This window comes from Emys orbicularis, chromosome 6 (assembly GCF_028017835.1).
Source record: "Emys orbicularis isolate rEmyOrb1 chromosome 6, rEmyOrb1.hap1, whole genome shotgun sequence".
In the NCBI taxonomy this organism is placed as follows: domain Eukaryota; kingdom Metazoa; phylum Chordata; order Testudines; family Emydidae; genus Emys; species Emys orbicularis.
In genome coordinates this window covers 52,289,303-52,317,294 of record NC_088688.1, presented here as the reverse complement: position 1 = coordinate 52,317,294, position 27,992 = coordinate 52,289,303, and the positions used below count along the sequence as shown (strand labels likewise).

Genomic DNA, 27,992 nt, shown 5'->3' with positions numbered 1-27,992 from the left:
ACGCGCAGCGGCTCCGATGACGCCTGTCAGTCACGGACCGGCACTTCCCCGACCAACCAGGAGAAAGCTAAGCACCGTCCCTTCCGGTTCCGTCTCCTCGGTCACGGAAGTGTGATGTGGCTGGAAGCGGGGAGCTATGGTAAGGGCGGAGGGTGCTTGTCGGTCTTGCCGGCCGCGCGGCTGAGCCCCTTCCCTGCCTGTCCCTCTCCCCCAACCTATGAGGGGCTCCGACCCCACGAGCTCGCGGCCGGCCGGTCGGTCTCTGTGAGTGACGCGCTTGGCTTGCGGCGCCTGCCCAGGGCCCCCCTCCCACTTCAGCAGCCGAGCTGGAGTCTCAGTTTCGTGTCCGGGGCGGCGCGGCTGCTCCTCACTCCACCGTGGTCTGCGCGCGGAGCCCCCCGCTGGCTCCATTTCGGGCTCAGACAGCCCGCGAGCCTGTCCCGGTTCGGTCACCAACGCCTGGTTTCAAAAATTAGCTAAGAGCGTGCTTGTGACGTCATTCAGCGACCCAGGCAGGAGCAGGGAAAGGATGGGAGAAATCTCTCACCGGCCCCCTTAACTAGCACGTGATGTATATCAGCAGCTTTGGTTATCACCCAACAGCCTCTACTCTGACCCCTGGCCTGGCATCTTTGACATTTGTGTCTTGGCTTCATTTCTTTAAAGGGCTAAATATACTTAACTCACATTTCCCATTTGTCAGCTGGCAATTGGATTCCTGATAACACACTGGTGACTGATGTTTCTTTAAAATAATGTGGGTAGTTAGAAAAGAATGATTATATATGTGGACTTGCACCTGAGGCTAATCAATAAGTATTATTATGACTTCTGGTTCGGAAGGATTTTTTTGTGTTTACATTGTGAGAATAGGGGTCAAGGAATAGTATTTATTTTGGGGTCAGAGTTAAGGTTGTTACAGTTTGATAAAATATGCATTTCTGTGCTGGATAAGGATAAGATGCTTGTGAACGGTGTAAGATTAATGATGTAATTACTTCTTCCGTTGGTTTTAAGTGTTTGATGCTAATGTGAGTTAGGTAAGAATGTAATTCATTAAAATAAATCGTCATGCTTATGATACCTTCTGAGTTATTGAAGTACAAGTTGACTAGTCTCATCTTGGTTTGGTTTTGTCAGGCTGTAGTTCTCGACAGTGATAAGGTATCACTTTCTGTCCACAGCCCTGCCTTATAGTTCAACAGAACCTGTATCCTGCTTCAAAAAAGGGGGTGAAAGACCTAACTAGGGTTTCTAGCCTGTGGATCACGACCCCAAAAAAGAGCCACTAGTAGTTGCTTGTGTAAGCATTCCTTGGCAGATCTTTTTGATGTGCTGTGTCTTGTAGGCAGAGTGAGTAAAGTGTCAGACAAAGCAGTTATCTGCCTGGTGTGTTGCATGGTCTCTGAAAATATATGGACACTATGGAGGATGAGCATAAGTGCAGTTTTCCCTTTTCACCAGAAGCCTGGGAGAGCTGTAGAACTTTCATATCTTTATGACTTTTCCAATGGCACTTTGAAGGATTTGAGGATGTAAGATCATAGAAGGGAAAAAATTGAAAACTCCTGTCCTAAAACATAAACTAAGATAGCCACATTGATCAAGGGGTCATTTAATTAGTTAAATTTGGCTCTTTAAGTGCAAAACTGAAGAAAAATCTGGGATCTAGGTCTACCCTGAGATTAATTTTTCTGTAAAAGTAGTAGAAGTCCAAGTAAGGGCATGTTCTGTATAGAGCAACTACCTAGAAAAATCTTGTTCTGACCAGTGAAACATACTGCTCTGAAAAAGTTGGGCTATGTATTCCAAGGAGCATAAAGGAAACTGGGGGACTTACTTTATTTGATTTCCGCATGCTTCACAACAAAGGGAAGGGAATGGTGGCAGTTCAGGCAGGTGATGAGAACTGCAAATCACAGGGAGCCCTAGGCTCTGAAGGGAAACCAGGCTCCATTATGGCAGATCCTAGGTCTAGGACTATTAAGCAGGAAGCTGGCCCTTCTGTGGTGCTTACCTCTGGTAGCATGACTGTGAAGAACTATGCTATTGCCTGTCGCTCATCTGTGAAGATCATCCAGTAGAGCTAGAAGAAATGGGCCATGTTTAATGTTAGTGTGATGAGCAGAGTCTTTCATTGCTGCAGTGAAAGACTTCCATAGTGGGGAGGTGCTGGAGCTTTTCCCCACAGCTGCAGCCTTTCCCTACTGCTTGTGTATGTAGAGAGCCATGTACGGTACATACATTAAGGGTTCAGGCATGTCTTTACTCACCTAAGCCGTGCCTCATGGTCTACACTGCTATTTATGCCCATGCTACAGGGGTGAGAAGTGCACGTACATTACCCACTGCCGTAAGTAATGTGCAGCATAGACATACCCTTAGTGCGAACTGGGGAGAGCAGAGTGGTCAGGACCATTTAAATTCTATAATTCTGCCAAATTTTGCCACAAAACTCTACAGCCCCGAAACTAGGATGTCAGTAAAAGCCAAAAATTGAGTTTCTAACTTTTGTGATTGTGGGGGAAAAGACATTCCAAATATGATTTGAATGTAAACTTAATTCATTATGGTCTTCCTGAAACTGCAGATAGCTTTAAACAGTAGTTCTGTGAAGTGTGAACTGCTCCCATCCATCTCAGTATGACTATTGACTTTGAAGTCTTATTAATTATTGCCTTTTAAATGCCAATATTAACTATTTCACTATTTAACATTTTAGTAGAAGCAGTCAGTTAATGTGCTTGATCATCGTTATTAGCTGCAGTAATAAACATAGATGTGGGGGGCTGCAGCTTGGCTGCTGACTTGAGTTGCTGATGTGGGAATCTTGGGGTTCAAACCCACCAAAAAATTTCAAATTTCTACCCTGTTCACAACAGGGGCGTGAAAGAAGAGGGGCATCCTATTCCATTGCCAGATGTCTCACCTGCCTCCTAGGTGCTAAATATCCAAACCACCAAATCTTCCCAGTGCTTCTCCCTGACAGCTTCTACATTGCAGCCATATATTATCGATACAAAAAACTGTTGTAAATTGAAAACCTGTGTAGTTCTCTTTACACCTACAAAAGTTTAGAATCATGTTAATAGAAATTATACATTATACCATTATTAAATTCCTGATTAGTTGCAGAATATAATAATTGTGTTTGAGTCTGCATTATGTAATCTTATAGATGGCTATCTTCCAGGGGAATGCAGACAGCCAAAAGACCTGAGTACTTTGCTATTGAGTTATGGAGCGAATCTCTGATCTATTCCTGGTTCTCAACTGTAAATTTGTCAAGATATTTTCACTATAGTCCTTTTCTTTGAAAGCCCAGTTTATCAAATATCTAGTGTTAATACAGTGATTTTCAACTATGTCAGCATGCTGGTAAATATCCAGTATAACCAAGCAATGTCTACTCCTGGGGGAATTTTGCATCACTGCGCGTGCGCAGAATTCATGGCCCCTGCAGATTTCTTTGCTTCCCTGCAGAAAAATGACTTCTAATGGGGAAGCAAAGGGAAGTGACAAGAGCGGTCATGCACCCCTCCCCGGCAGTGCAGACAGGTCAGTTTGGGCACCCCGAGCAGCCGGTAGAGACGTAAATCACCACCGGGTGTAGTAGAGGGGGAGCTGGTCAGTCGTGCGTGTGAGAGAAAGAGACACTCTGTCCCTCTCACTTGCTATTGCCACACATTCGTCGTGGAAGGGCAGGGCTTTGGGGTGTTTCTGAGGAGGTAGGCGCCGGGCAGACTCTGTCCCCTCAGTAGCCTGCCTGCTTAGTGAATTATTCCTATTGTTCTTATAGTCAATTCCCCCAGGAGTATAAAATAGGTGTAAAAATTTTAAGGCTCCAGAGTGGTGTAAAGGAGCCTATTGTAAAGAGCATCGTGGCCTTATAAATGCTTATGGTGCTTAGAACTGGTCTAAATTTTTGGACTGAAAAAATTTCCTATATAAATGTGCTCCATGAACTGTGTACTACTGATGTTTCTGGAGATGGTCAGTAGCCAATATAAATTGTGAGTTTGAGTCCCCAGCCCTCACTTGTTCTTTGGCTGCGTATGAGGTAACACTGAGTGTATGGCTACATACATTTGTTGACTAATAACTAGAAGTAAAGGGTCAATACTAGCTACATTAGATGTGGGGGAAGGGGGTTGGGGATTTCCTCCAATGCTCCCCACTCCCATTCTCTATCCATTGTATTGTAGTTTAAATAAATTACCAAAATAATTTAAACCAGCATGATTATATTGCATTATTTTGACAAATAAAATATGCTGAATTTTGCAGAATTTTAAAATATTGTATGCAGAATTTTTAATTTTTTTGTGCAGAATTTTTAATTTATTGGCACAGAATTCCCCCAGGAGTAAATGCCATTTTAATCTCTACCTTTTAAAGAATTTTAGCTATTTCATACAGAGTCATCCTGAGAACTTGTAGTACTTTCTACCATTAAACACAAGTCAACCTTTCACTCAAACCATTTTGGATGCTTTATTAGGGTAAGAATATCATAAATCTATTTTCACATCAGTTGTACTGCAGGGCAAATTAATTCTGCCACATATCCATGAAGTTTCTGTAACACATTTTGAGTAGAGAGAAGAAACTTGAAGCAGTATAACTTGCATACCTATATAGCTCAAAATATCAAAAGTGTACCATCCTCTGTTGTTGAGGAGACCTGGATCCAAGAATCTCCCTTTATAAATAGCTTAATACAAAGAAATAACAATAACCTGGATTGCCCTACTGAGCTGCAAGAAAAAGGGAAGACAAGATTACTCATCATGGAGTAATATCTCTCTTTTCCCAAGGAGAACTTCTTTCTGCTCATACTGCAACACAATTGGCAGTTTCTTTTTATGAGATTCCCAGGACAGACACAGCAAAGGAGTTGCAGATCAAGATTTATGTGCATTGGAAGAGCTATGTGGCACTGACTGAACAGCAACTGTCCTAATGACTGGTTCCAACCAGTACTATTAGTCCATTATTACTAAGAGCATCATCTTTGGTTCCAGCTTCTCAAAAAAAAAAAAAAAAAAAAAAAAAAAGTCATGGGAATAGTTCACATTTTATGAGGAAAAAAATCATGGAAAAATTAGAATAAATTGTATTTGCTATATAATCCATGCAGAGTAGTACCAAAGGTATCTTTAAATTTTACTAATATGTCTGGCAGCAGAATATGTTAGATTGATGAATGTAGACATGGAAAAATAAAAGTGTTGCTTAACAAAACTTAGTGGGGTATTAGGTTTTCTTTACTGAATTTTATTTTTTTTACTGTTTGCAAGTGTAATACATACTGCTAGCTCTTGGCACTAAAAGAAGAACTATGAGCTTGTACATCCGTATATCCAGTATTGATGCGTGAGTGAATAAACATGATGGTAAGAATTGAAGTGAAGCATAATATTTCAGATTTGTGACCCTAAGAATCTCATGGAGACTATATTTTTAGTACAAACGGAAGTATTTTACAAACAAAGGCAAGTTTTATAGATTGTCTTATAGATTTAAAATAATATAGTTACGCTTTAAAACAGGGTGTGGAAAAGAGATATTGCTCTTAGTTGGCCTGTAAGCATATCAGTTGTTTCCCATGCTATGTATTTATTATTGTATCTATATAAAATGTTGTTCCTCCAGTTTTTGGAGAAAAGTCCCCCGCCCCACCATTTTGGTTAGGTTCTTTGAAAACTAAGGCATTTATTACGGTCAGCCATCCATTTACATCTCCGCCAATGCACAGCAGTGCTGGCCACTTTTATGCCCATGTGAAACAGTTACAAGCTTTGTTAGAGGAGCAATGTACTGTGCACTTTAAAAGAAAATCCTTATTCACAATGTGGCAGCAAAGCGTGCCAGCTGCCGCAGTGTTCAAAAACTTTTTTCAAACTTGAACTTCTTTTGAACACAGGTGTTAGCATAGTTTAGTTCTTTAGTGTGGACAACGGTTTACTAAGGGCTTGTTTCCACTTACCGTGGATCGATGCTGCGGCCATCAATCCACCGGGGTCTAGTGAAGACCCGCTAAATCGACTGCCAATCACTCTCCCGTCGACTACAGTACTCCACCAGAATGAGAAGCATAAGCTAAGTCGAGGGGAGAGTTTCTCCCATTGACCCAGTGCGGTGTAGACATCACAATAGGTCGACTTAAGGTATGTCGACTCCAGCTACGTTATTCACATAGCTGGAGTTGCGTAACTTAGGTTGAATTAGCCCCGTACTGTAGACCTGCCCTAAGTGACCACATAAAATTTACATGAGTAACCAGAATACAAAGCTTGTATGTTAACCCATTGACCCAAATTTCTTAGAAAAGGACTTTTATCTGAATACTTCCCTACTTGAAATATATTAATCCCTTCTCCATTACTATTTTCTGTTCTGCAGTAGCATGCTTTCCATTAGGCGTTCAAAAAGAAATGGTCACTTAAAGATGAATTATATTTTTTAACGAATTTGGAAAATTATCTTTGGGAGTAAAATATTCCAAAAGCAAGGGTATTCAGTACATTAACAACTTTTCAAATTTATTAATTTCTGCTCCCCCAAAAAATCACACTGTCCAATCCGTCTCCATTCCTTCTCAGAATGCATCATATACCCAATGAATATAAATATTTTAAATCAGTTAGCAAAATAGCATCATGCTATAATATGTGCTGGGTCCATAGTCCCACTGGAGGCATTGTTGCATAGCTGTAACATGACCTCTAACAATGCATTATTATGTGAAAGTAGACCTTACTGATGTAACTTTGGGGGAGCTCAGGTGGAGAAAAAAATCAATTTGAAATTAGTTGAATTGAATTCCCCTTGTATTATTGATATTTGGGTTGTTCCGTGCACAAATGCATCTGTTTATTTTATTTATATATATAATTTGTTGTTCATCTTTGTGAAAAAGCTGCTGTATGGGAAAGGGAAAAAAAGTTCCTCCAACATGTATTTCAGAGTAGATTAGAGAAATGTAGAATTCTGTGCACATATTTATTCATTATTTCTAGCAGTGATTTTAATAGTTTTTCTTTATTCTCACAATGGGAATAGTTTCTATATATTCATTTCCTATTAGAGTTTTAGGAGTAGAACATTGGAAGTTTACTGTTATTTTTAAAACTGACTACTTTTTTCCCCCTTTCAAAGAGTCCCTCTTCCCAATGGAGAGCTCTGAATAACATGGATCCTTTTCAGCCCTTTCACAAAGGGTTCTGTTTATTTAAAATTTTATGTGGGTTGATTTCACCTTTTCATATGATTGGGACTGTGAATTGTACTTCTGAGTCATACACATTTTAATGTGGATTTTTTAGGACTGTGTGTGTACATTTTAACAGCTGCTGTTGTTTGATTAGATATCTAATATGGTCCAGGAAAAACATCCAGTATAAGGTCTAATCACTCAAACAGAAACTGGGATTTATCAGTTTTGTTCAAACAATCACTATCATTCTTCCCTTTTAGCTTTTCTCAAGATAAAATAATAGTATCATAGAAAGTGATCCAACACACACACAAGGTTTCCTTTGTCATTTAAGCATAAGCCTTAACTATGTATTTTTCTTATAAAATTTCTGTCCAACAATCCATTTTTGTAGTTATGTCTGTTTAACAAATTGTTGGTAGTTTGGCAAGTCATAGTAATTTTTGGGAAAATTTGCTTGATGGCACTGCAGTGGCCTGTCTTTGACAGAGGACCTAACTGTGACACTGACCCCTTAACTCATAGGGTAAAAGCCCGGCCTCACTGAAATCAATTACATAACTCCCATTGACTTCAGTAGGGCCAGATTTCACCCCACTTCCAAAGAGTGGACATTGAACGTTTTCTTGAAATAATATTGTTACTTTACCCATTAGGGTGCTGCTTACAAGGGAGAAGCATTCGCAGCAAGTTACAGCAAAAGAATGTCTGTTATTGTTGAGGCCTAAGGTGTTCCGTGTTAAGCTGGTCTGAATCTAAATTCTGCAATAAGATCCTTTGATTCTGCAGCATTCTGGTGGAAATTTTCCATCAACTTCCAAAAAATTTATAAAAATTAGATTTTCATTAAATTAAATATGAAATTGAGTAATTCCATCCACAGAGTACCCCCGTGTTGTTTATTTTGCTAGTGCAAAAATCTGAATTTAATATCTCCACCTTTTAAGTTTTTTATATGCCACAGAATTTGGTATTGATAACGTACAACTACATTGTAAAAGTCGGGAATTAGGAGGTTTTGGTATCTGGGGAGGTCTGAGAGGCAACTGGTTCAGTTTCACCAGAGGTAACAATAATTGGCACATTAGAGTAGATCGGGCACCCAGAAGATAACACCATCTTACCTAACTTGATGTACACCTTCCCTTAGTGCAGTGGTGGGCAACCTGCAGCCTTTCAGGGTAATCCGCTGGCAGGCCACCAGACCGTTTGTTTACATTTGCACGGCCACCCACAGCTCCCAGTGGCCGCTGTTCCCGCACAATGGGAGCTTTTTCTAGTTTAGCTATGGCAGCTAGTGTTGTGGAGACTCTTATGTGCATCAGGATCCCTTGTTCTGTCTTGGGGCTTTGGTGTGCCCCAGTGTCCTCAGGGCTGGCTGCCATGGTGTTTAGATAAGGACTCTGATATGAATATATTTGAAACATTTAAATTACAATGTATTTTATCTTAACTATTGTATATATTCATCTGGGTATCTCTAATGTCTCACTCAGTACTGTGGCACCTGAGTGCAAACAGATTTGCCTAAAGCAGACAATCAGTTGGAAAGATTTTCTTTCTGTATGTTTTCCTTGTGGGGTATGCTATGGATTTCTTAACTATTATTGTATTATTTGATATGTTCAGGGAAGTAATGCTAGGCCATTTTTCAGGCTGTTGTTTTGGGAAAATTACTCCAAAAACAGCCGTCTTGCATGTGGCTCATAAAAGGTTAGGATATTTGGTCATTTTGATTCCCAAGGAAAGCATTCTACAGCTGTTGGCCAGCCACTGGAAAAAGCCTTGCTCTTGCAAATTTCACCCAAAGCATTAACAGCCTCATTGCCCTAGATGATGTGATAACAGTCCACAAATGTTTAGAGACAATCACAAGGAGAGAGGAATAATTTAGCATAGAACATGGGAATATAGATACTGGGACCCTCCCTGTATTGTGAATTTGCTCCGATTCCTGTAAATGCTTACCAGCCACAGATGTACAAAACCGAAGCACAGACCAGGAAAACCACAATGTGCACAAGTTGAGCTTTTCCTTGTTTAAAATCAGGATAAGCTCTATCAGAGCAAATTCCTTGTCTACCAATGCAACTATATCCATGGCTCGCCATCAGTTAAGAGTGTGCCCTCCATCCTGCATTGCAGTCCAGGCCTAGGAGTAATGTTACAGCACCAGTTCTTCCCTTCTGAGCTTTCTTTATAATAGGACACAGGCTCATGTGACCCTATATAAGCCAGTTACTAGCATGTGAAATTTTAAAGGTAGGGCAGTATTTTAGGTCACGTGACCCCAATTCAGCCAATTAGATTTAATAATTCCAACATATATATAAGCGCAATATTAAAAATATATAGTTAAGCTATTTGCAAAAGGAATCCCAAGTAATGAGTTTTGTTATAGTAGCTTTTAATTATACCAGTGTCAGCACTTGGATTTAAAATTCCCTTTTCTATTATTTTGTCTTAGCCATAAAAATTCCTTCAGAGCTGAAACCAGAAACTTCACCTCAGTCCAGGGATGAATTTTCATTTCCAGTTTTTAAGAAGAGTTATGACTTTTAAATTGTACGGTAATGTTTTAAAAATGTAGGTATTTGTCATTTTAAGCCACGTATGTATTTATAACTCAAAGCCTTTTTTAAAATGGAATTTTTGTAGTATTTAATCATATTAGTGCCTTAAGCTATTAACATGGGGAACAATTTAAAAGTTCCACAGCTGAGGCCTCAATATGAGCTACTGCACCTCTTCATTGATTATTGGCAATTAAAATGTTATGAGCAATATAAATGTAAACTAGGATAAATTGTGGACAATGAACCAAATCTGAATACCTGGGCTTGATGCATAGGGATTCCGCAGGGGCTGCAGGAAGGAATCCTCCTTCCAAACTGTAGAGCATCAACTGAGCCACCCTGCTGGAATAGCCCCTTTCCAATCTACCCCAGTCCTGGTATCTCTCCCCTAAACATGTGAATGATTAGTACGTACCTGAGGATGCACCTAGCTTGACCTAAAAAGCTATTCTGTGGAGAATCACAGGTAACCTCACAGCTCTGTGCCTTGCCTTTCAGATTTTTGCTTTCTGCTGAATCCAGGTCCTTCTACTCTTGCAGGATCAGGATTAGCCTTAGTGTTCATTTGTGGTAGCCTTAATAATAATAATACAGTCTGTAGCAAGGACTAAATGTTTATCATGGTTGGGGGAAATGATGAATGGCAAAAATGTCAAGTTTCAGAATTTAATTTAAAAAAATCGTTGGACAAGATTTCTTCTACTCTACATTTTTTAAATGTTTCTCTCCACATAGTTTTCATTCTGAACTTCTAATTCATGTTTCATCCTTGTCTGCTTTTTTGGGTGTGGTACAGTTTTTCCTCTTGTCATTTGTACAAATTTTATAGATACTGTCAAATGCCTATCTACTGATGATACCTAAAACCTCAATAAATTATCATAAAAGGTTATTGACTTCTTTTTGAATCATTTCATTTGTAACAATAAAACACCCCTGCCTTGCTCTCTAGCTAAGTCAATATTTTACAATATCAGATGGGTAGCTGTGTTAGTCTGAATCCACAAAAACAACGAGGAGATTATGCCCAAATAAATCTGTTAGTCTTTAAGGTGCCACCAGACTCCTCGTTGTAATTGTACAATATGAACATTTTTTCATTCCCCTTAGTTCAGAAGGGTTTGATTCCTGATCTCTTTCTCCCTTAGCCTGGTGGAAATGAGAATTGAGCAGCAGTAAAACATGTATGTCTTTGTATACTCCTGGGGGAATTCTGCGCATACACAGAATTCATGTCCCCTGCAGATTTCCCTCCTGCCCCCCCCCCTGCAGAATAATACATTCTGCTGGGGAGGCACTGCAATTACAACTTTCGCCCACCAGGGGCTGATGTGGCACCAGAAGAGAGGGCAGCCAGTTCAGGGCTGGAACAGCCAGCCAGGGAGAGGGAGGGGAAGAGGCTGCCTTCCTCATAGTGCCCTGCCTGCAGGACCAGGTGAGGAGGAACGGGATACGGGGGGGGGGAGGGATGGACAGAATGGGGTACATGTGGCTGATGGGGGTCCCATAGACTGGGGTTCAGAAGGGCTAGTGGGGGGGGACAGACTGGGTTGGGGGCACAGGAGCTAGTGGAGGATTGAACCAAGGGCTGAATGGGTGTGGGGGTGCAGGGAAACGGATGAGGGAAAGGGTGCAAGGACACATAGGGACAGGGGCAGATGTGCCCGACTGGATGGGAGAGGCTGGGGTCAGCCAGGGTCTGCATGAGGAGACTCCCCAACTCCCTAACAATCCTTCCACTGCCAAAAAAAACCCTGTTCCATACTCCTCCAACCCATACCCAACAACCCTCCAGGTTCACTCCCATGCTCCGCCCAGCAGTTACTTCCCTCTCCCTCAACTCCTCCTTTACCCTTGACTCCCTCAAGCCTTTGCACTGCTTCCCAGTGGTGCAGGAAATACATTTCTGTATTGTAGTTTAAATGAATTATTACTCAAAGTTCTGTATTAATATGCCTTGTAAGGAATCTATTTGTCAAAAAACATTTCTGTTGTCTGTACTGTTACAGACATACTTGCGAACAGGTATTTTGAAATAAATTGCCAAAATAATTGAAACTGGTGTACAGATACAGTATTAACTAGTCTTTTATAATGAAGCCTCCTGGGTCCAACAGGAGGAAAAAACAGGTATTCAGACAGCAATCTTTCAGGAACCTAAAACCCCAGAAGGAAGGGAAAACTTAATTCTCTACTTGTTTTGTCCTTTCTGGAGTTGAGAATAAGTAAGAACTTAGAGCATAGAGAAAATAAAGCAGTTAGCAATAAGCAGTTGTCTAATATACTTCCCACAATTATCTTCAGTGTAACAGCATATACTGTTGAGTTAATCCAAATACTAGCTGAGCAATATTAAGTAAGAAGCAATCAAACTACAGTCTCAGATAGCTGAAACATTTGCACATTGTAAAAAGAAGTTAAATAATTGGAATCTATGACCCCATGAATCACAAGCAAGAGGCTGACAAATGTCTTTTTAGAAAATGTAACTTCCTGTGAGCCCACTACAAAGAAAAATGCACCACAGAGGTTGCTAGTGTTTTATTAATTGAAACATAGTGGCTTGGCACTTGGAGCAAATTAGCATCCGTATAGATAATGCACTTGCTTATGGAAATATAGAAAGTCATAAGTGAAGGTTCGCTTTCCTCCATAGCATCTGCAGTTTCATAAAGGGTGCTATATTTCTCATGCCAGCAATGGTAATCTCAGTCTCTGGTTTGTGAATAGATAACACAATGTCCAGACAACATACTGAAAAATTAAGTGCATAAGATGAATTTGCTGTGTTTTATCGATGTAAGTCAGACTAATAAACTTAGTAATTTTATATTTCATTGTTTATTTTTTTAACCTATAGTAAATGTTTTTTAAATAAATATTTCCCAGAAACAAGAACAGATTCTCAAGAATCATTCCAGGTTCTTATGCCCTTTAGGCAGTTAATTAAAATCCTGACCAAGTGTTAGATTTTTACATCCCAGTATCTTAATTAAAATACTGTGCCTTATTTGTGCAATATTTACTATACAACTAATACCTTGAGAAATGTTACTTATATGAACGCCACCTTTGAGTTTGAGAGAAAAAGATCATTTGAAAATGGTAACTGTTTAACTCTGATATGGCTTTAAAAGACAACTGAGTAATGCTTTTGGTTTATTTAAGTTTTTTTTTTTTTTAAATGATTGGATTAATGTAAATTAATTGTATCTATTCTGCAGAAGATCTTTTGTATGTAGACTGCTGATCTTGCTAAAATAATATATGAAAATTTTAATGGCTGAATGGTTCTGTTTTTCTTAGTGGCAAATCCCTTTTTTTGACGCCTCTCCACATAATTTTTGCCTTTTATTCTGGGGCTATCGCTGCTTTAATTGTCAGTCTTTTTCCCTCTTTCATCACCTACTCATGCAAATCACAGTTTAATTTACTTTTTGGTTGAGAGAGGACAGTATCTGTATTCTTTAAATCTGAGGATGCAATTTAGGGGTTTCTCTGAATCAGCTTGGGAACAGATGTTGGAGCAAAGAAGTAAGGTACACCCTTCCACCCTCCATACCAAATGAGTGTGAATAAATGCTGAGTTAGAAACTAAAAATCTTGAGATCACTTAGGCATTGTACATTGCATATGGCTGATACAATCCCAGTGAACCAGCCTTGTTTAGAAGAGCACCCATTTTTAAATGAGTATTGTCTACTTGCTCTCTGTTGTGTGTGTGTGTGTGTGTGTGTGTGTGTGTTTAGAAGGGGCAGTGGGAGACTTTGGAATGGCTTGTAATGCAAAAGTGTAATTTTTTTTTAACTTTCTTTTTTAGTCTGCGATCTTCAACTTTCAGAGCCTACTGACAGTAATCTTGCTGCTCATATGTACCTGTGCTTATATCAGATCCTTGGCTCCCAGCTTACTGGACAAAAATAAAACTGGGTATGTTAATAAGTCTAGTTGCTTTTAAAAAATATATAGATTGTCTGCTCACTTTGTAATGAACTGTGTATATCATTTGTGTTTTCACACAAGATGTTTAAAATAGATTGAAATTTTGGTACTAGGCATTTTACATCATCTTTACATACTTCAGAATGTAAGTCAACAGTGTTGTAGTTTGTTCATCCTTACAGAAGATTTTTCTCATCTTAAAATTAAAAATGCTGCTGACATAAATGGGCATCTCATAAAATGAAGAGGATAAAATGGCATTTGCAAGTGACCATGGAGTTTTATAGTCGAGATTTTTTTTTTTACACATATATAAATATAACAAACCCTAGCAAATCTTGCCTGTAGAGCTATTCTGTAGATTTTTAACTTTCTGCCTGAACAGGTGCTTATTAACTTAAACTCTAACAACTTAGCTATAGAAAAAGACTTATTTGGTCATCTACCAATTTTTCTACTTCCATTTAGTCTCACAGATGTGCATGTACTATGTTTGTGTGGTTTTTAAAGTGGGGATGGAAAGAAAGGGGGGGGGGAACCTTTTTTATTATAGTTCTATTAAATTAAGTCTTTGAGGGTACAAGTATGAAGGAAAATAGTACCACAGATAGTTAAACATTTAACTAGGAATTCAGATTAAAATGAATTTTCAAAATATTTTATTGAACAAAGCCTCATTATCTCCATAGAAGTGAGTAGTCTCTCATCATGCTGTTTTAATATCTTTCAAAGATATTAAAGGAACTTGCCTTAGAACCAGTGTTGCCTCTAAGCTGCGCACCTGCATGGCCGTACAAGAGTCAGTCAAATGCCACGCACTTGATTAGTAGAGCCGCACACATCCGGTGACTTGTGTTCAGGTGCCCCTCCCCACACTGCTGTGCTGCCACGCTGCTCCTGCCCTCTGCCTTGGAGCCCTTGGCCAGCTGCTCCCGGGACCCTCCTGTTGCTGTGCAGAGCTGGGGGGGAAGGGTACTGACATCAGGGTGTCCCCCTCCCCCACCCATGTACCCCATCTCCACAGAGCAGGGGTGGGGGGACAGGGCTTGGGAGTTAGACAGAGCTGCTTGCAGTCACTGCAATCTGAATGAGCCTTCAGACTGGTGAGTGCGCCTGTGCTTAAAGAGACAGTGCATGGTCTTTCATGCACTTCTCCAGCAGCTAGCGCACACACACTCTGTCTCTGTCTCTCTCACACACACACACACCGTTTCTCTCTCTCTCTCTCTCTCTCTCTCACACACACGCGCATGCAGTCTGTCTTGCATGCATGTGCACACATACAGTCTCGCACTCACACACATACTCTCTCTGGCTCGCTCTCTCTCTCTCTCACACACACACAGTCTCACATACATATATACACACACACACACAGTCTAAGATACACACACACTCTGTCTCTGTGTCTCACATACACACACACACACACACACACACAGTCTCTATCTCTCACACATACCTTCCAACACAAACTTGTGGTGGTGTTGCTGTTACTTCTTGGTACTTCCTGAATACACATATATTCTCTGTAGTTTTATTCTTACAAAGTGCTGTTATTTTAGTTTTTTGACTGGTCTGCATTTCATAATTTTATTTCTCTCTTATGCTAAAATTTAATTCTTTGAGTAGTGAGTTCTAAAATGCCTAACCTGACCTGGCTGGAGTAATTATCCCTATGGTAATTTTTAAAAATATATATATTATATCTAGGTTTTTTGTTTCTACTGGTGGCGCACATCCGCACGTTACCTCAATATTGGTGCACATAACAAATTCATTCCGCACATGGATGGAATAAATTAGAGGGAACGTTGCTTAGAACAACTCTGGAAATTTTCTACTTTCCAAACATACAATTGGATTCTCCTTGTTTTAATTGGTTTTGCTATTGTTGTCCTCTTTTGCCTCATTAGACTGCCAACATGGTATTATCCACTTTGAGTCTTAAAGTCTGGTTCTATTCTGGAAAATGACAGTTTGAAAAGGGCACTAACGTATTTAACAAATTTTCTCCATCTGTGTACTCCAAGTCATATTAGTATTTATTACTTATTTCTGTTAATATTGCTGGACCAACTGTTGTGGGACACTGAGCTGGATTCTGTTCTGGTTGCTTCTCAACAGAATGGTAAATGAGGTACCAATTGCTGGACTAAATTCTGCTCTCATTCACACACATGCAACCTATTTATCAATGATGTTTGAGCCAGGAAGAATAGAGTTTGATATTTAGATCCCATGTTGAGTTTGCAGGCCTGTCATTTAAAATACTATCTTTTTGCTTGAAAATACAGCCAATTTGATCTGGAAGCCATTAAGAACAATAACTATATATTATCCTGCTGTTTCTACATGTACTTTTCAGAACAGACCAATTTTTAATAATTCTTTACTAAGAGGATTGTATTTGTAAAATCCTTAAAAATGATTTACTCTGTGTTGAGGGTAGAATAGCTCTTATCACACTGGGGTTTTCTTTTAACTTGTACTTGAATGTCTATATAAGAAGATACACCAGCCTTTTCCATTTGGAAAACTAGTATGAAAACATTTATCTGTCCTTACACAAGAAAACCATACCATTACCATTGTCATGAGGGATTTTTCTTGACATTAATAAAGAAGGAAAGACATGAAAATTTACAAAAAGATTTTATTTTTTATCTGAGTTTCTGCTAATGGAGGATAAGATAATAGTCAATGAGGTGTACACAGTAAGAAGTTAGAACATTTATTTTACTGATTAAAATTCTAGTGCTGTTTTTGGCATGTAATACTTCCTTTAATCTGGAGCTACTATGTTTACTCTTGAAGCAAATCTCTCTCAAGTACAATAGAACTGTCTTTATGCACCAGAAATGTTTTCAAAGGGTGCTGTCACAGTGGATGACTTAAGCGTTTGATCTGTAGGTTTGTATTTACATAGATGTTGGAAGTGCCATTTTATTTTTGTTATATATATATTGAATACTTTGTACCAGAAAATGAAATTTCATTGCTTCCAGGCCAACACTTAGTTTCCTGAAAGTTAGATATTTACAAAGAACTCATATACTGTAAAGCCCCTGTCCCTTTGTGCTAGAATATTCCATGCTTAGTTGGGAATGTCTAGACATACTGGATAAAATGAATTCTAGTGATATTTCATCTTACCACAGAAAAGTATGTACCTCATTATGCCTGCTCTAAATTAGGACCAGCAAAGTATTACTATTTCCTGTTCACTGCTCTTGAGAAATGATCAGCAGTAATATTTATTAGCTACATTTCTGTACTAAGAAAGAAAATTTGGATCTGTTGAGTCACTGTTACTTTAAATACAATCTCATCTTTGATGGATGGGAGATGATACAGCAAAGTGATATAATATACCCCCATAGTCTTTAAGAGGCCCCTCGTATTTGCTGCTAGATTTTCTCTTTGCCAAAATAGTATTGAACTGTACCTAGCTAATGCAGCAAAACAAACTTTTAAAAACCTTTTCTTACTTGGAAGTATCTTGAATACTCCCATGTGCTATATCCTTCCTGTACAGTGGTCTTTCTGATACCATTTGGGATGATGGGATGGAAAAAATTCCATTTATCACCCACTTCAGGAGTTTTAAGCCTCTACAATTTGTTTTCATCTGCAACCTTTTTCGTAACAAATAACTCTATCATTTCAACTGAGTACAGTACATTCTTCCTCTCAACTCATCAGTTTCATGTGATATCTATCTTTCTTGGGGTGCCAAAGCTTTTAAATTGTGTGTCACCTATACTCTGCCACTCTTCTGAACATGCATCTGGACATACTGTTAAATCACAGTTTAGTAAAGAAGGAAAAGCCTGAAAAAGGCTTAACTTAAAGGAACTCTGTCAAGGTAAAATTTGGCCCCATATCTAGATTTTTCAAATAAGTTTTTGGAAAACATAACACCAGTAGTAATGCTTCCATTTTCAATTAATTTCCAATGAAAACAGATTTGTTTAAATGTAAACTTTCTTCTCTTGTGTTTGCAACACAAAAGGTGTGCGTTGTTACATATGCACCTCAGAAAGATACTTTCTCTACTTTTATTGCCTAAACTGAGAGGAATGCAGAGTAAAGAATATAAACAGTGAAAAAATTTAGATATCAAAAAACCATTAGGAGATGGGCATGTGAGCAAATACTGTGCAAGTTTCCCCTAACAGGTTGGCAGAGCACTATTTCTGCCCTGGCACTTTGTTGGCAGAGACTGCCATTTGTGTTGGTGTTTTGGGAGGGCAAGAAAAGGATGAGTTCAAATGTTTAATTTGATCAAGTCTTCAGAGGTGAAAAGTTAGTGCTCTAATACACTGTTTCAGTATGGAGAAAAAACTTGAATAGTAAATCATGCATCAGAGGTCATTTAAATTATTTTTAAATTATCATATTAAATGTAGAACTTTAACAACTTTTTATATATCTATACAGATTATTGGGGATATTCTGGAAGTGTGCCAGGATTGGTAAGTGTGTTTTTTCTCCTTGGCTCTGATAGCTAGCTCAAACTCTTTCCATAATACACAATATTATTTCAGTGATTATATGTCTGTACGTCGACATGAAAATATATATACTCATATATCAGCTTAAAAATGCAGGATGGTATGAGATCCTGTAGGATTTTGCATGACTGGTTTTGTGATTGCAGGTTTCTGTAGTGCTAAGTGGACTTGTTGCTGAGTGCTTATTAATATCTACATTGTTAAATTTACAAAATCCTTTGGACTAGGCCTTGTTAATTCCTTATATTACATATTATTATTATTATTACATATTTTTTTTATTTATAATAAACATGTGCAAAAATTACCTATATTATTAAGAGTTATTGCCCATTAGAAATTCTAAGTGTAAATGTCTGACTTTGGGCAGTAATTTCTCATAATAATAAAGGGACCTGGAATTTTTCATGTAGTAAAGTTCTATTTCATCATAAATAACCTTTCCATTCTCCTTCTTGGTTAGCTTCTCTACCCTTTTCAGCTATTCTTGAAAAGCCATTGGTGCCAAATGGCAAGTATAAAGAGATTGGTCAGCTGTGATCTAGAGGGAAATTTTCACTTTAATTGAAGTCATAATGAATTTAGCCTTCCATGATGCTAGTTGTGGTTAACTTTATATTTCAAATGTCTTTTGGGGAAATGGTACAGCTCAGTGGCAGTTCTGTGTGGGTGTGACAAGTAAAGAACAATCAGGTATACCTTTCTTCTGTGAATAAAGTATTTAAAAGAAAAATGAAATGCTAAAGTTTAGATTGTACAATATATGTATAGCCAACATATACTTATTTGTGTAGCTCTTGCTAGTTGCCACCTCAAGTTTAAATGAAAACTAATTGTTTCCATTTTTCTTTGTCTAGTTATTTAAATGGTAAGAAGTATTTCTCACTATAAACAAAGTGCTGGTGTTGTCTATCTTGCCCAAATGAGAGGTCATTTGTGACACTGACATCAGGAAACTCAGTGTAGGAGACTGCATACAATTTTCTTTTCTAATTCAACACAGTGGAACACTTGCAATCAAAACTTGAATAATTAAAATATTTGGTTGAAATATTTTTCTGCAGCCCAGTGTTTCCCACAATTCTGAACCTGTGGATTGCTCTCCTCTCTCTGCAGCTCATGGAGGTGGAACAGTCTGGCCATACACAGTTTGGTGTCGCGCAGGCTGGCCACACCCAGTTTGCTCCTACTTACTGCAGTTTCTCTGCCTCCACAGCAGCAGACAGTGGCAGGGCCGGATTAACTTTTTGTGGGCCCAGCGCCAAACATATTTGTGGGCCCCCATTGGGGAAATAGGGCATGTGATGGGGTCCGCAGAGCGTGGGGCTGCTTGGGGGCAATGAGGCACAGTGCAGGGAGAGTGGCTCCACTCAGCCCAGCACAAGGGCACTGTTTACAAATCCACAACTGCTAGACTCTCACTGGCCCACCCAGTCCTGCACTGCCAGCGTGCGCCTTCCACACTGCCCCCATGCCAAGCACCCCCTCACCCAGAGACTTCCCCCACAGTTCCCTATGCCCCCGGACCTGCTTTGTCCAACACCCCCTACCCAGAGACCCCTCCCGCTGACCTCCCACCACAACTGCACAGCACCCTGCACACCATACCCCCTGCCCAGCTCCCCCACCCACAGATCCCCCTACTGTCCAGCACCCCCTTCACAGTCCCACCATCACATCTGTACAGCGCCCCATATTCCTTAGGGAATTCTGCATCAAATTCTGTGCATAATATTTTAAAATTCTGCAATTTATTTATTTTTTTACAATAAATAAATGTGGAAGCTCCACCATGGCAGTGGGGAGCACAGGCCACTGAGGTGGGGAGAATACCCTGCAGCCTCCCCCGCCCCCCTGGGACAGGGACTTGGCAGTGAGACTGAACCTGACCCTGACACAGCACAAGGGCCAGGCCTGCCACAGAGACACCCTGGGGCCCTGCCCCTTTTGCGCCAGGCACACCAGATGTGAGCAGGGAGGCTCAGCCTGGCAGCAGGATCCAAGTGCAGAGGGACTTAGTGTGGGGGGATCCCAATGGGGGTAAGAGGGTTCTGTGTGGGGCAGACTGGGTGTGGGCAGCTCAGTGGGGTATCTGGATGCACAGGGAGGTTCCAGGTGCAGGGGCAATGGGAGTCTGCACGGGGGACTAAGTGAAAGTGGTTGGAGCTCAGCGGGGGCTGTGTGTGTAGGTGGTTGGGGCTCCCTGGCAATTACCTGCTTTGCAGGAGCATCTATTTCCTGGATGGAAGATCTCAAAGCCCTTAATGAGAGAGATCATCCTGACTTTGGTTCCACTTTAAAGAAAGTCTCCCTAGTAACAGCATTTGTAGTTGATGCCTCAATAGGTGCAGTGAGGTTCTTAGACCAAGACATGGCTTTCACTTCAGTAGCCAGGCATCACCAATGGCTGTGTCCCTGGAAGGTAGATACTCATTCTAAGTAAGTCTGGTGGTTGGCCAGGTTTACAGGCTTCCTCCTTTTTGGCGAAAAGCTGGATAAGGTGTTGGCTGACAATGCAGCAAAATCCAAACAGTGTCTCCCTTCCCCACTAAGGATCCTCAGAATAGAATATAGACATAGAATATAGACATCAGAGAGAGGCTCTCTTTTCGCTCCTCTTCCTCCAGAAGTACCAGAAAAGGGTCAACAGATTCCCCAAGGAAAAACAGTAGAATCGAGAGCCAAAGGGAAAGTCCAGAAGGATCTGCGACCCTAATCCACTTTATGACAAAGGTCACATAGGCTTCTGCCTAATGCTGAAGCAAGGCAGGATGTCCCATTTCCTAGAGAAATGGTTTTCATTGACCACAGGCAAGTGGGTTAGGGAAATAGTGAGCCAGGGATATTCCTTCAAGCTGAGTCATCCCCTCATTCATTCGTTATCCAGTCACCTATTTCCAACAACCCCTAAAACACAGTCTGATCCAGAACAAAATATCCCATCTTCCAGATATGGGAGAGATAGCGAGTGTTCCCTCAGAAGAAAGTTTCTCCAGGTTCTACTCCATCATCTTCATTGTACAGAAGTGCATGAGGGATATTGGGAGGTATTCTCAACCTCAAAAGGCTCAATAAATAGATGAAGAAAATTAAATTTTGAATGGAGACCTTGACTTCTACTGAGACATCCCTGTCTCAGGAGGACTTCTTCATTTCAGTAGATCTAGCAGACACATATCTCCATATCCCCATCAGACTGTGCAATCACAGACTTCTGAGGCTTGCCTGGAGCAGGAAACCTTATCAGTACTGGACATTCTTGTTTGGCCCCACACAGCCCTCAGGTTTATTTACAAAGAGTTTGGTGGTGATAATAGCCAGACTTAGGTTTCACAGAACTCACCTGTATCCTTTCCTAGATGACATCCTGATCAGAGCTCCATTGCAGTCAGCAGCACACAGGGCCATGTCTCAGACACTGAATCTTCTCCATGCACACAGCTTCATCTTCAGTGCCAAGAAAAGTTCTCTGATTCTATCCAGGAATTTATTTTCTTGTGCCAAAGCTGCAGAGCCTATCATACACGCCTGATGCTGTGCATAGGGATCACTTCATCAACACAATCACCCATCAGAAGTTTTCACACCTTCATACTAAAGATGTGGGACCACTTCCCAGAGCACATGAAAGATAAAGGATGGGTTACGACACAGATGTGCATCTATCTATCTGTATGTATCAGTGTGAGCTCAGACATTGTTTTTATGGTCTCATACAAGATTTTATATTTCTTTTGTCTGAGGAAAAATAGGTTATTAAAACATTTCAGCATGTTCACTGTGTGGTTTGGTTTGATTTCCTTCCTTTGGATTATGTTTCCTGACATGGTAGGTTGCATCTTGGCATTTCCGCTGTTCTTCTCCCCCCTCCTTCCTCCAATATGATGTCATGACATACTCAGTGTAGGAAAATGGCTTTGGAGATGTTTATGTACTATTATTATCAAATAAAATGTTAGAAGATATGCACAAATACTTCCACCAAAATGTAGGCTTAAACAAATCTAGTTAATCTTTTAATTAACTTGCAGAGTAGGTTTAAGCAACCTTTTCATATTCATATATATAAAAGCCTTGAAAACAGGCAAGTGGTTACGTATTTATGAAGTTGTGCTAAAAGCTGTTTAAACGTGCCACATGGTGATCTCTCTTTCAAGAAAATTAAGAGCAGGAAAGTAACTCATATAAAAATTGTAATACTCTAACCTGGAGAAGGTGTACTTCCTCAAAAATGAATTTTAAACACATGTGAAAGTCCAGACATTAATTCTCTCAGTTATTTGAGGTTCAGTTAAATTGTGCCAGATGATGACGAAGTCTTGTAATGCCATTGTGGTAGCCCCCCTTACTTATTGGAGGTGTCACTGAGTATTTTATTTTTCTTTTGCAATGGCAAGATGTTACTCAAAATTGGAGGACCTGCATGTGATACTCAAAAATTCTGTGCACAATATTTTAAAATTCTGCAAGTTTTATTTGCAGAATTAAATCGGGGGGGAGGGATAGCTCAGTGGTTTGAGCATTGGCCTGCTAAACCCAGGGTTGTGAGTTCAATCCTTGAGGGGGCCACTTGGGGATCTGGGGCAAAATCAGTACTTGGTCCTGCTAGTGAAGGCAGGGGGCTGGACTCGATGACCTTTCAAGGTCGCTTCCAGTTCTAGGAGATGGGATATCTCCATTAATTATTAATTATAATTATTATTTGTCAATAAATAAATGCAGAGGCTCCATCATGGCAGTGGGGAGCACAGGCCACTCACTGGCTGCGCGAAGGTGGGACATCACCCTTCAGCCTCCTCACCCCCCACGCTGGGGACACTAACTCAGTGGTGAGGCTGCACCTGACCCTGACACAGCACAAGGCCTGGGCCTGGCCCAGAAACACGCTGGGGCCCTGCCCTTCTGTGCCAGGGTCACCAGGTGTGGGGCAGGCAGGCTCATCCAGGCAGGATCCAAGTGTGAAGGGATCCAGGTGTGGGGGGAGAGGATTCTGTGTGGGACATTCTAGCTGCAGGCAGCTCGATGTGGGGGGATCTGGATGCACAGAGGCTTGTTGGGGGGGTTCCAGGTGCAGGGCAATGGGACTCTGCAGGAGCCTCTAGGTGAAGGTGGTTGGTGCTCAGCAGAGGGGTCTGGGAGTTGGGGTGGGGGTCTGGGTGCAACTAATTGGGGGGTCTGTGGCATGGGGGTCTGGATGTGGGGGTCAGGGTGGTGCAGGGGGTTGGGTTCGTCAGGGTGGAGATTTGAGTACAGGGAGCTCAGTGGGGGGTGGTCTGGGGGCAGGGAGCTCCAGATGCAGGGGTTGAGCTTCAGTGGGGTTTGGTTATGGAGGGCTAGGGTGGTTCTGGGTATATGGGGTGAGGCTTGATGGGGGTGTCTGGGTATGGGAGGTCCGGATGCACAGGAGTTGGGCGGATGGGGGGCAGCTCCCCTTACAGTGACCTCTCCCCCGCAGCTGAGGAGCGATGGGAGCAGGAAGGAGGGCAGGATGCTGAGCTTCCTGCAGCTGGGAGAGGTTTCTGGGGGTGGGTCTGACACAGCCCCAGCCACTTCTTGCAGGGGAAGCGGAAGTCCCATCCTCTTCTGCTTCCAGTGCAGCCGGGACTAGCAGCTGATTCCGTCTAAGCATAGGAGCCACTGGCTGGGGTGTCCCCAGCCCTGTGGTTATTTACCTCTCCGTTGGCTGCTCCGGGTTCCTGAAACAAAGTACCTGCGCAGCTAGAGAGTGGTGTGTGACTGCTCCTGCAGCTTCCCTGTCAGAAAATCATTTTTCTGCAGGGAAAGCAAAGAAATCTGTGGGGGACATGAATTCTGCACATGCACAGTGGTGCAGAATTCCCCCAGGAGTAATGTGAAAGAAAGTATTTGTATGTAGAGTCAACATAAATATTGTACCAATTCAAGAGCTCTGGCAGCTTTTTTTCTTTAACAAACACTTTTCTGGAAACTACAGCTTGGAAAAAAAAAAAATTCTAGTTGAGAGATGAACTTTCAAGAATGTCCTTAATAGCAAAGGGAAATTTAATTGGGCTCCATTAACAACAAACAGTGTCAACTCTGTGCCTTTACACTCCAAAATGATTAAAAATGACAATCTTCTCTCAAAGATCATTCTTGTTTTGTTAATGTATTACCAGAGTCCTCGTTCTCTAGTTTGACCATGCACTCTCATGTAGGAAGCTTTTTTTCAGCAGACAACAGAGAGAGAACTGTCAGTGAGATAGATGGGGTGATGCTGAGTGGAGGAAGGGCAGAAACCAAATGCACCACTGCTCACTTTGTTAGAGGATATAAATATAACCACCATATAAAAGGTTGGGGTGTGGCTAAAGTATATAATAATAATATATTGAGATATACCTATCTCATAGAACTGGAAGGGACCTTGAAAGGTCATCGAGTCCAGTCCCCTGCTTTCACTAGCAAGACCAAGTACTGATTTTTGCCCCAGATCCCTAAGTGGCCCCCTCAAGGATTGAACTCACAATGCTGGGTTTAGTAGGCCAATGCTCAAACCACTGAGCTATCCCTCCCCCACATCTTCTTCCATCGCTCCTCTAACACCAGCAGCCTGGGACTTGTGCTATGCTCCGATCAGCTCCCTCTCACAGGCTGTAATGTCTCATTCAGAGCTTATCTGTACTCCAACTTGCAGTGGTTTAGTTTAATGTGATATTAAACCAGTGCAAGTGTGCGCCTGTGGACACTTACTCTGTTCTGAACCAGGCTGATTTGATTTAGCTTAAGTCCTTTAGGCTAGGTCTACACTACAGCGGGGGTCCGACCTAAGATACGCAACTTCAGCTACGTGAATACCGTAGCTGAAGTTGCGTATTTTAGGTCGGCTTACCTGGCGGTGAGGACGCGGGAAAGTCGACCGCTGCCGCCGACTCCGCTGCCGCCTCTTGCCGAGGTGGATTTCCGGAGTCGACGGCAGAGCGATCAGGGATCGATTTTACCGCGTCTTCACTAGACGCGGTAAGTTGATCCCCGATAGACCGATTGCTACCCGCCGGATCGGCGGGTAGTGAAGACAAAGCCTTAGGAAGAGTTTGAAGCTAAACTGAAATAAGAATGTCCACGTGCACACACGTTAAGTTAAACTGGTGCTGATGTCTGCAAAGATGAGCCCTCACGGTGGCTGTGTGTTCCACACAGCGGCAGATATCCCAGCCCCAACTCCAATATAGTGATCCTGTGCCTGTTCATGTTCCAGTCTCTTTTTTCATATTCAACTTTCTCACGCCTTGGAAGGCCCCAATGGCATAGAATCAAAGAAGTGAAGGACTGGAAGGGACCTAAGTAGGTCATCTAGTCCAGTCCCCTGCACTCAAGGCAGGACTAAGTAATAACTAGACCATTCCTGACAGGTGTCTGTCTAACCAGTTCTTAAAAACTCTCCAATGATGGAGATTCCATAACTTAATTCTGGATCAGAGGGGCAAGAAAAGTCCTCCTTGATCTACACGACAATGAAACCACAAAGAAATCTGTTCATTGAATGAATGTAACTTCATATAGAGCCAGGGCTGGCTCCAGGCACCAGCTTACCAAGCAGGTGCTTGGGGCGGCCACTCTGGAGAGGGGTGGCACGTCCAGCTGTTCGGCGGCAATTCAGCGGATGGTCCCTCACTCCTGCTCGGAGCGAAGGATCTCCCACTGAATTGCTGCCGCAGATCGCGATCGCGGCTTTTGTTTATTTGTTTGTTTGGCTGCTTGGGGCGGCCAAAACCCTGGAGCCGGCCCTGTATAGAGCTATGATTGTTGTTTATTTGAAGTAGTGCAAACAAATAGTTCAGGATTATAGAAACCTTTGACATAATTAGAACAGTAGCAATAGTTGGAAGAAATGTTTCTGCAATAGATATCTCTGGTCACTCTTTGTATTTTTAATCCTGGTTATCATTTTGAACTAAAAATGTATGGGCCAGATTCTGTCCACCTTCTGGCTATATTATGCCTCTCTAGCAGTACAAAAAAGCTAGAATCTGGGCATATCAAGTTAGCTGCAAACTTCCTCTGAGAGCTGGCTCCTACACCACTCCTAGGCTGGGTGTAGAACAGTTCCCAACCTTGGCTCACGACCCATTTGTAAATATTTATGGCCTGTCGCAACTCCGTAATTAGTCTGCAGGTGGAGGCCCTGGGGCAGAGCCATAACTAGACATTTTGGCACCTGGAGCAAGCAAGTATATTTGCGCCCCCTACCAGAGGGGATGCATGGGAGGGGGAGGCACCTGGGGTCACATGCTCCTCCAGATTTTTTGGTTGCAGCCCCCCCAACCCAAACAGACTCAGCAGCCTGCTGAGGTGAGTCAGGGGGTGTAGGTGGTGCTCCTTCCCCAAACCCCACTGTCCCACACCGCCTGGTGTCGCTGCCCTGCTGCACTTGCCTTGCTCTGGTTACAGCATACCCTGGGGGTGGTTTCAGTCAGATCCTGAAAGGGGGGGGGAGGGGTTGAGTCCTGCCTGGCATTCACCCCACAGGGGCAGCTCCTGCAATACTTGTGCTATGGGGCTGGCTGGGCTTGGCTCTCTGCTGTGGGCGTTGCAACCTCTAGTGTTGCCGCAGCGCTCAGTTTTGGCCCTGACCCCCTGACTGGACCAAATCTGTGAGAGTGGAGTTGTGACCTGGCTCACGGGGTTGCAATGCCACTCACTCAAATTTGGCCTACCCAGATTCCTGGCATCATGATGACTGGGCCAAACCTGAGTGGTGCTGGAACACCAGAGATTGCAGTGCCTGGAGCAGGGAGGTGAGTCCAGCCAGCCCTGTGGAATAGGAGCTGCCACATGGCCCTTTGAAACGTTTTGGCGACCTAATTTTTGGGCCCCGACCCAAAGGTTGAGAAACGCTGGTGTAGAGGGTGTAATGGGAGGGAGCATGGCCAAGCACTGATGAGCTACATCTGTTCTCAATGGATATAGAGCAGCCGGGGAGCTGTTTAAGCTAAACTGTGCTGAGACAGAGCTAGGCAGAGATTCGGGGAACCATAATTTCTTGATGCCCTCCTCTCTCCTCCATGTTTTGCCAAGTGCACCTTGGATGCAACAGCAAATCTGCCTCTATATCTTTCACTTACAATTTTCCCCTTCTCCACCCTCTCTTGCACCTTCCTTCAACATCCTAAAATAGCCGCATTCACATTTTTACAATACTTTCAAGAGTAACTACTGAATATAATCTTCTAGTTTACTAATTTAAACAGGATTGTAATTATTTTATCATACATTAGATTATATTGAGCCAGAACCAGTTAGATATAATGTCTGCCTGCTCCTGTGGTGACATCTGGTCAGTAATTCACTTTAATTCTTTCCACCAGGTGAACGGAAGAGTCCATATGTAGCTGTGTGCTGTATAGTGATGGCCTTCAGCATTCTGTTCGCACAGTAGCAACTGAAGAATGTCAAGAATATCTTGCTGTCAAGCCAATGGCTAAATGAACTTTGAGCAGCAAAAAAGATGAAAAGCATATTCTAACCCCTCTATCTCTCTGTTGCGTGTATTGGATGGGCCATACTTTTGGCAAGCCTTTCCTTTTTTTTTTTTTCCTGTTAGTGGACCATGGTGTACAGTTTAACAAAATGTAATTCTGGAATTGAAGACCTGTATTTTGATTATTGATGTTATAAATTCTGCAAAGGTCATTCACGTGCATTGTATATTGGATTTCAAAGTGGTTATTTTTAAGCCATGCAATTGAAAACAAAGTTAATAAATATATATCAGTTTGA

General features: G+C 41.7%; 1 protein-coding gene across 1 annotated transcript; it reads left to right on the top strand.

The window, feature by feature from the left end:
• Positions 1-59: 59 nt before the first annotated feature.
• Positions 60-27,992, top strand: TMEM167A (transmembrane protein 167A). The gene is made up of 4 exons (XM_065406380.1): positions 60-139; positions 13,616-13,725; positions 18,181-18,215; positions 27,581-27,992. The coding sequence occupies exons 1-4, from the start codon at positions 137-139 to the stop codon at positions 27,649-27,651; spliced, it is 219 nt and encodes a 72-aa protein (XP_065262452.1). The 5' UTR covers positions 60-136; the 3' UTR covers positions 27,652-27,992.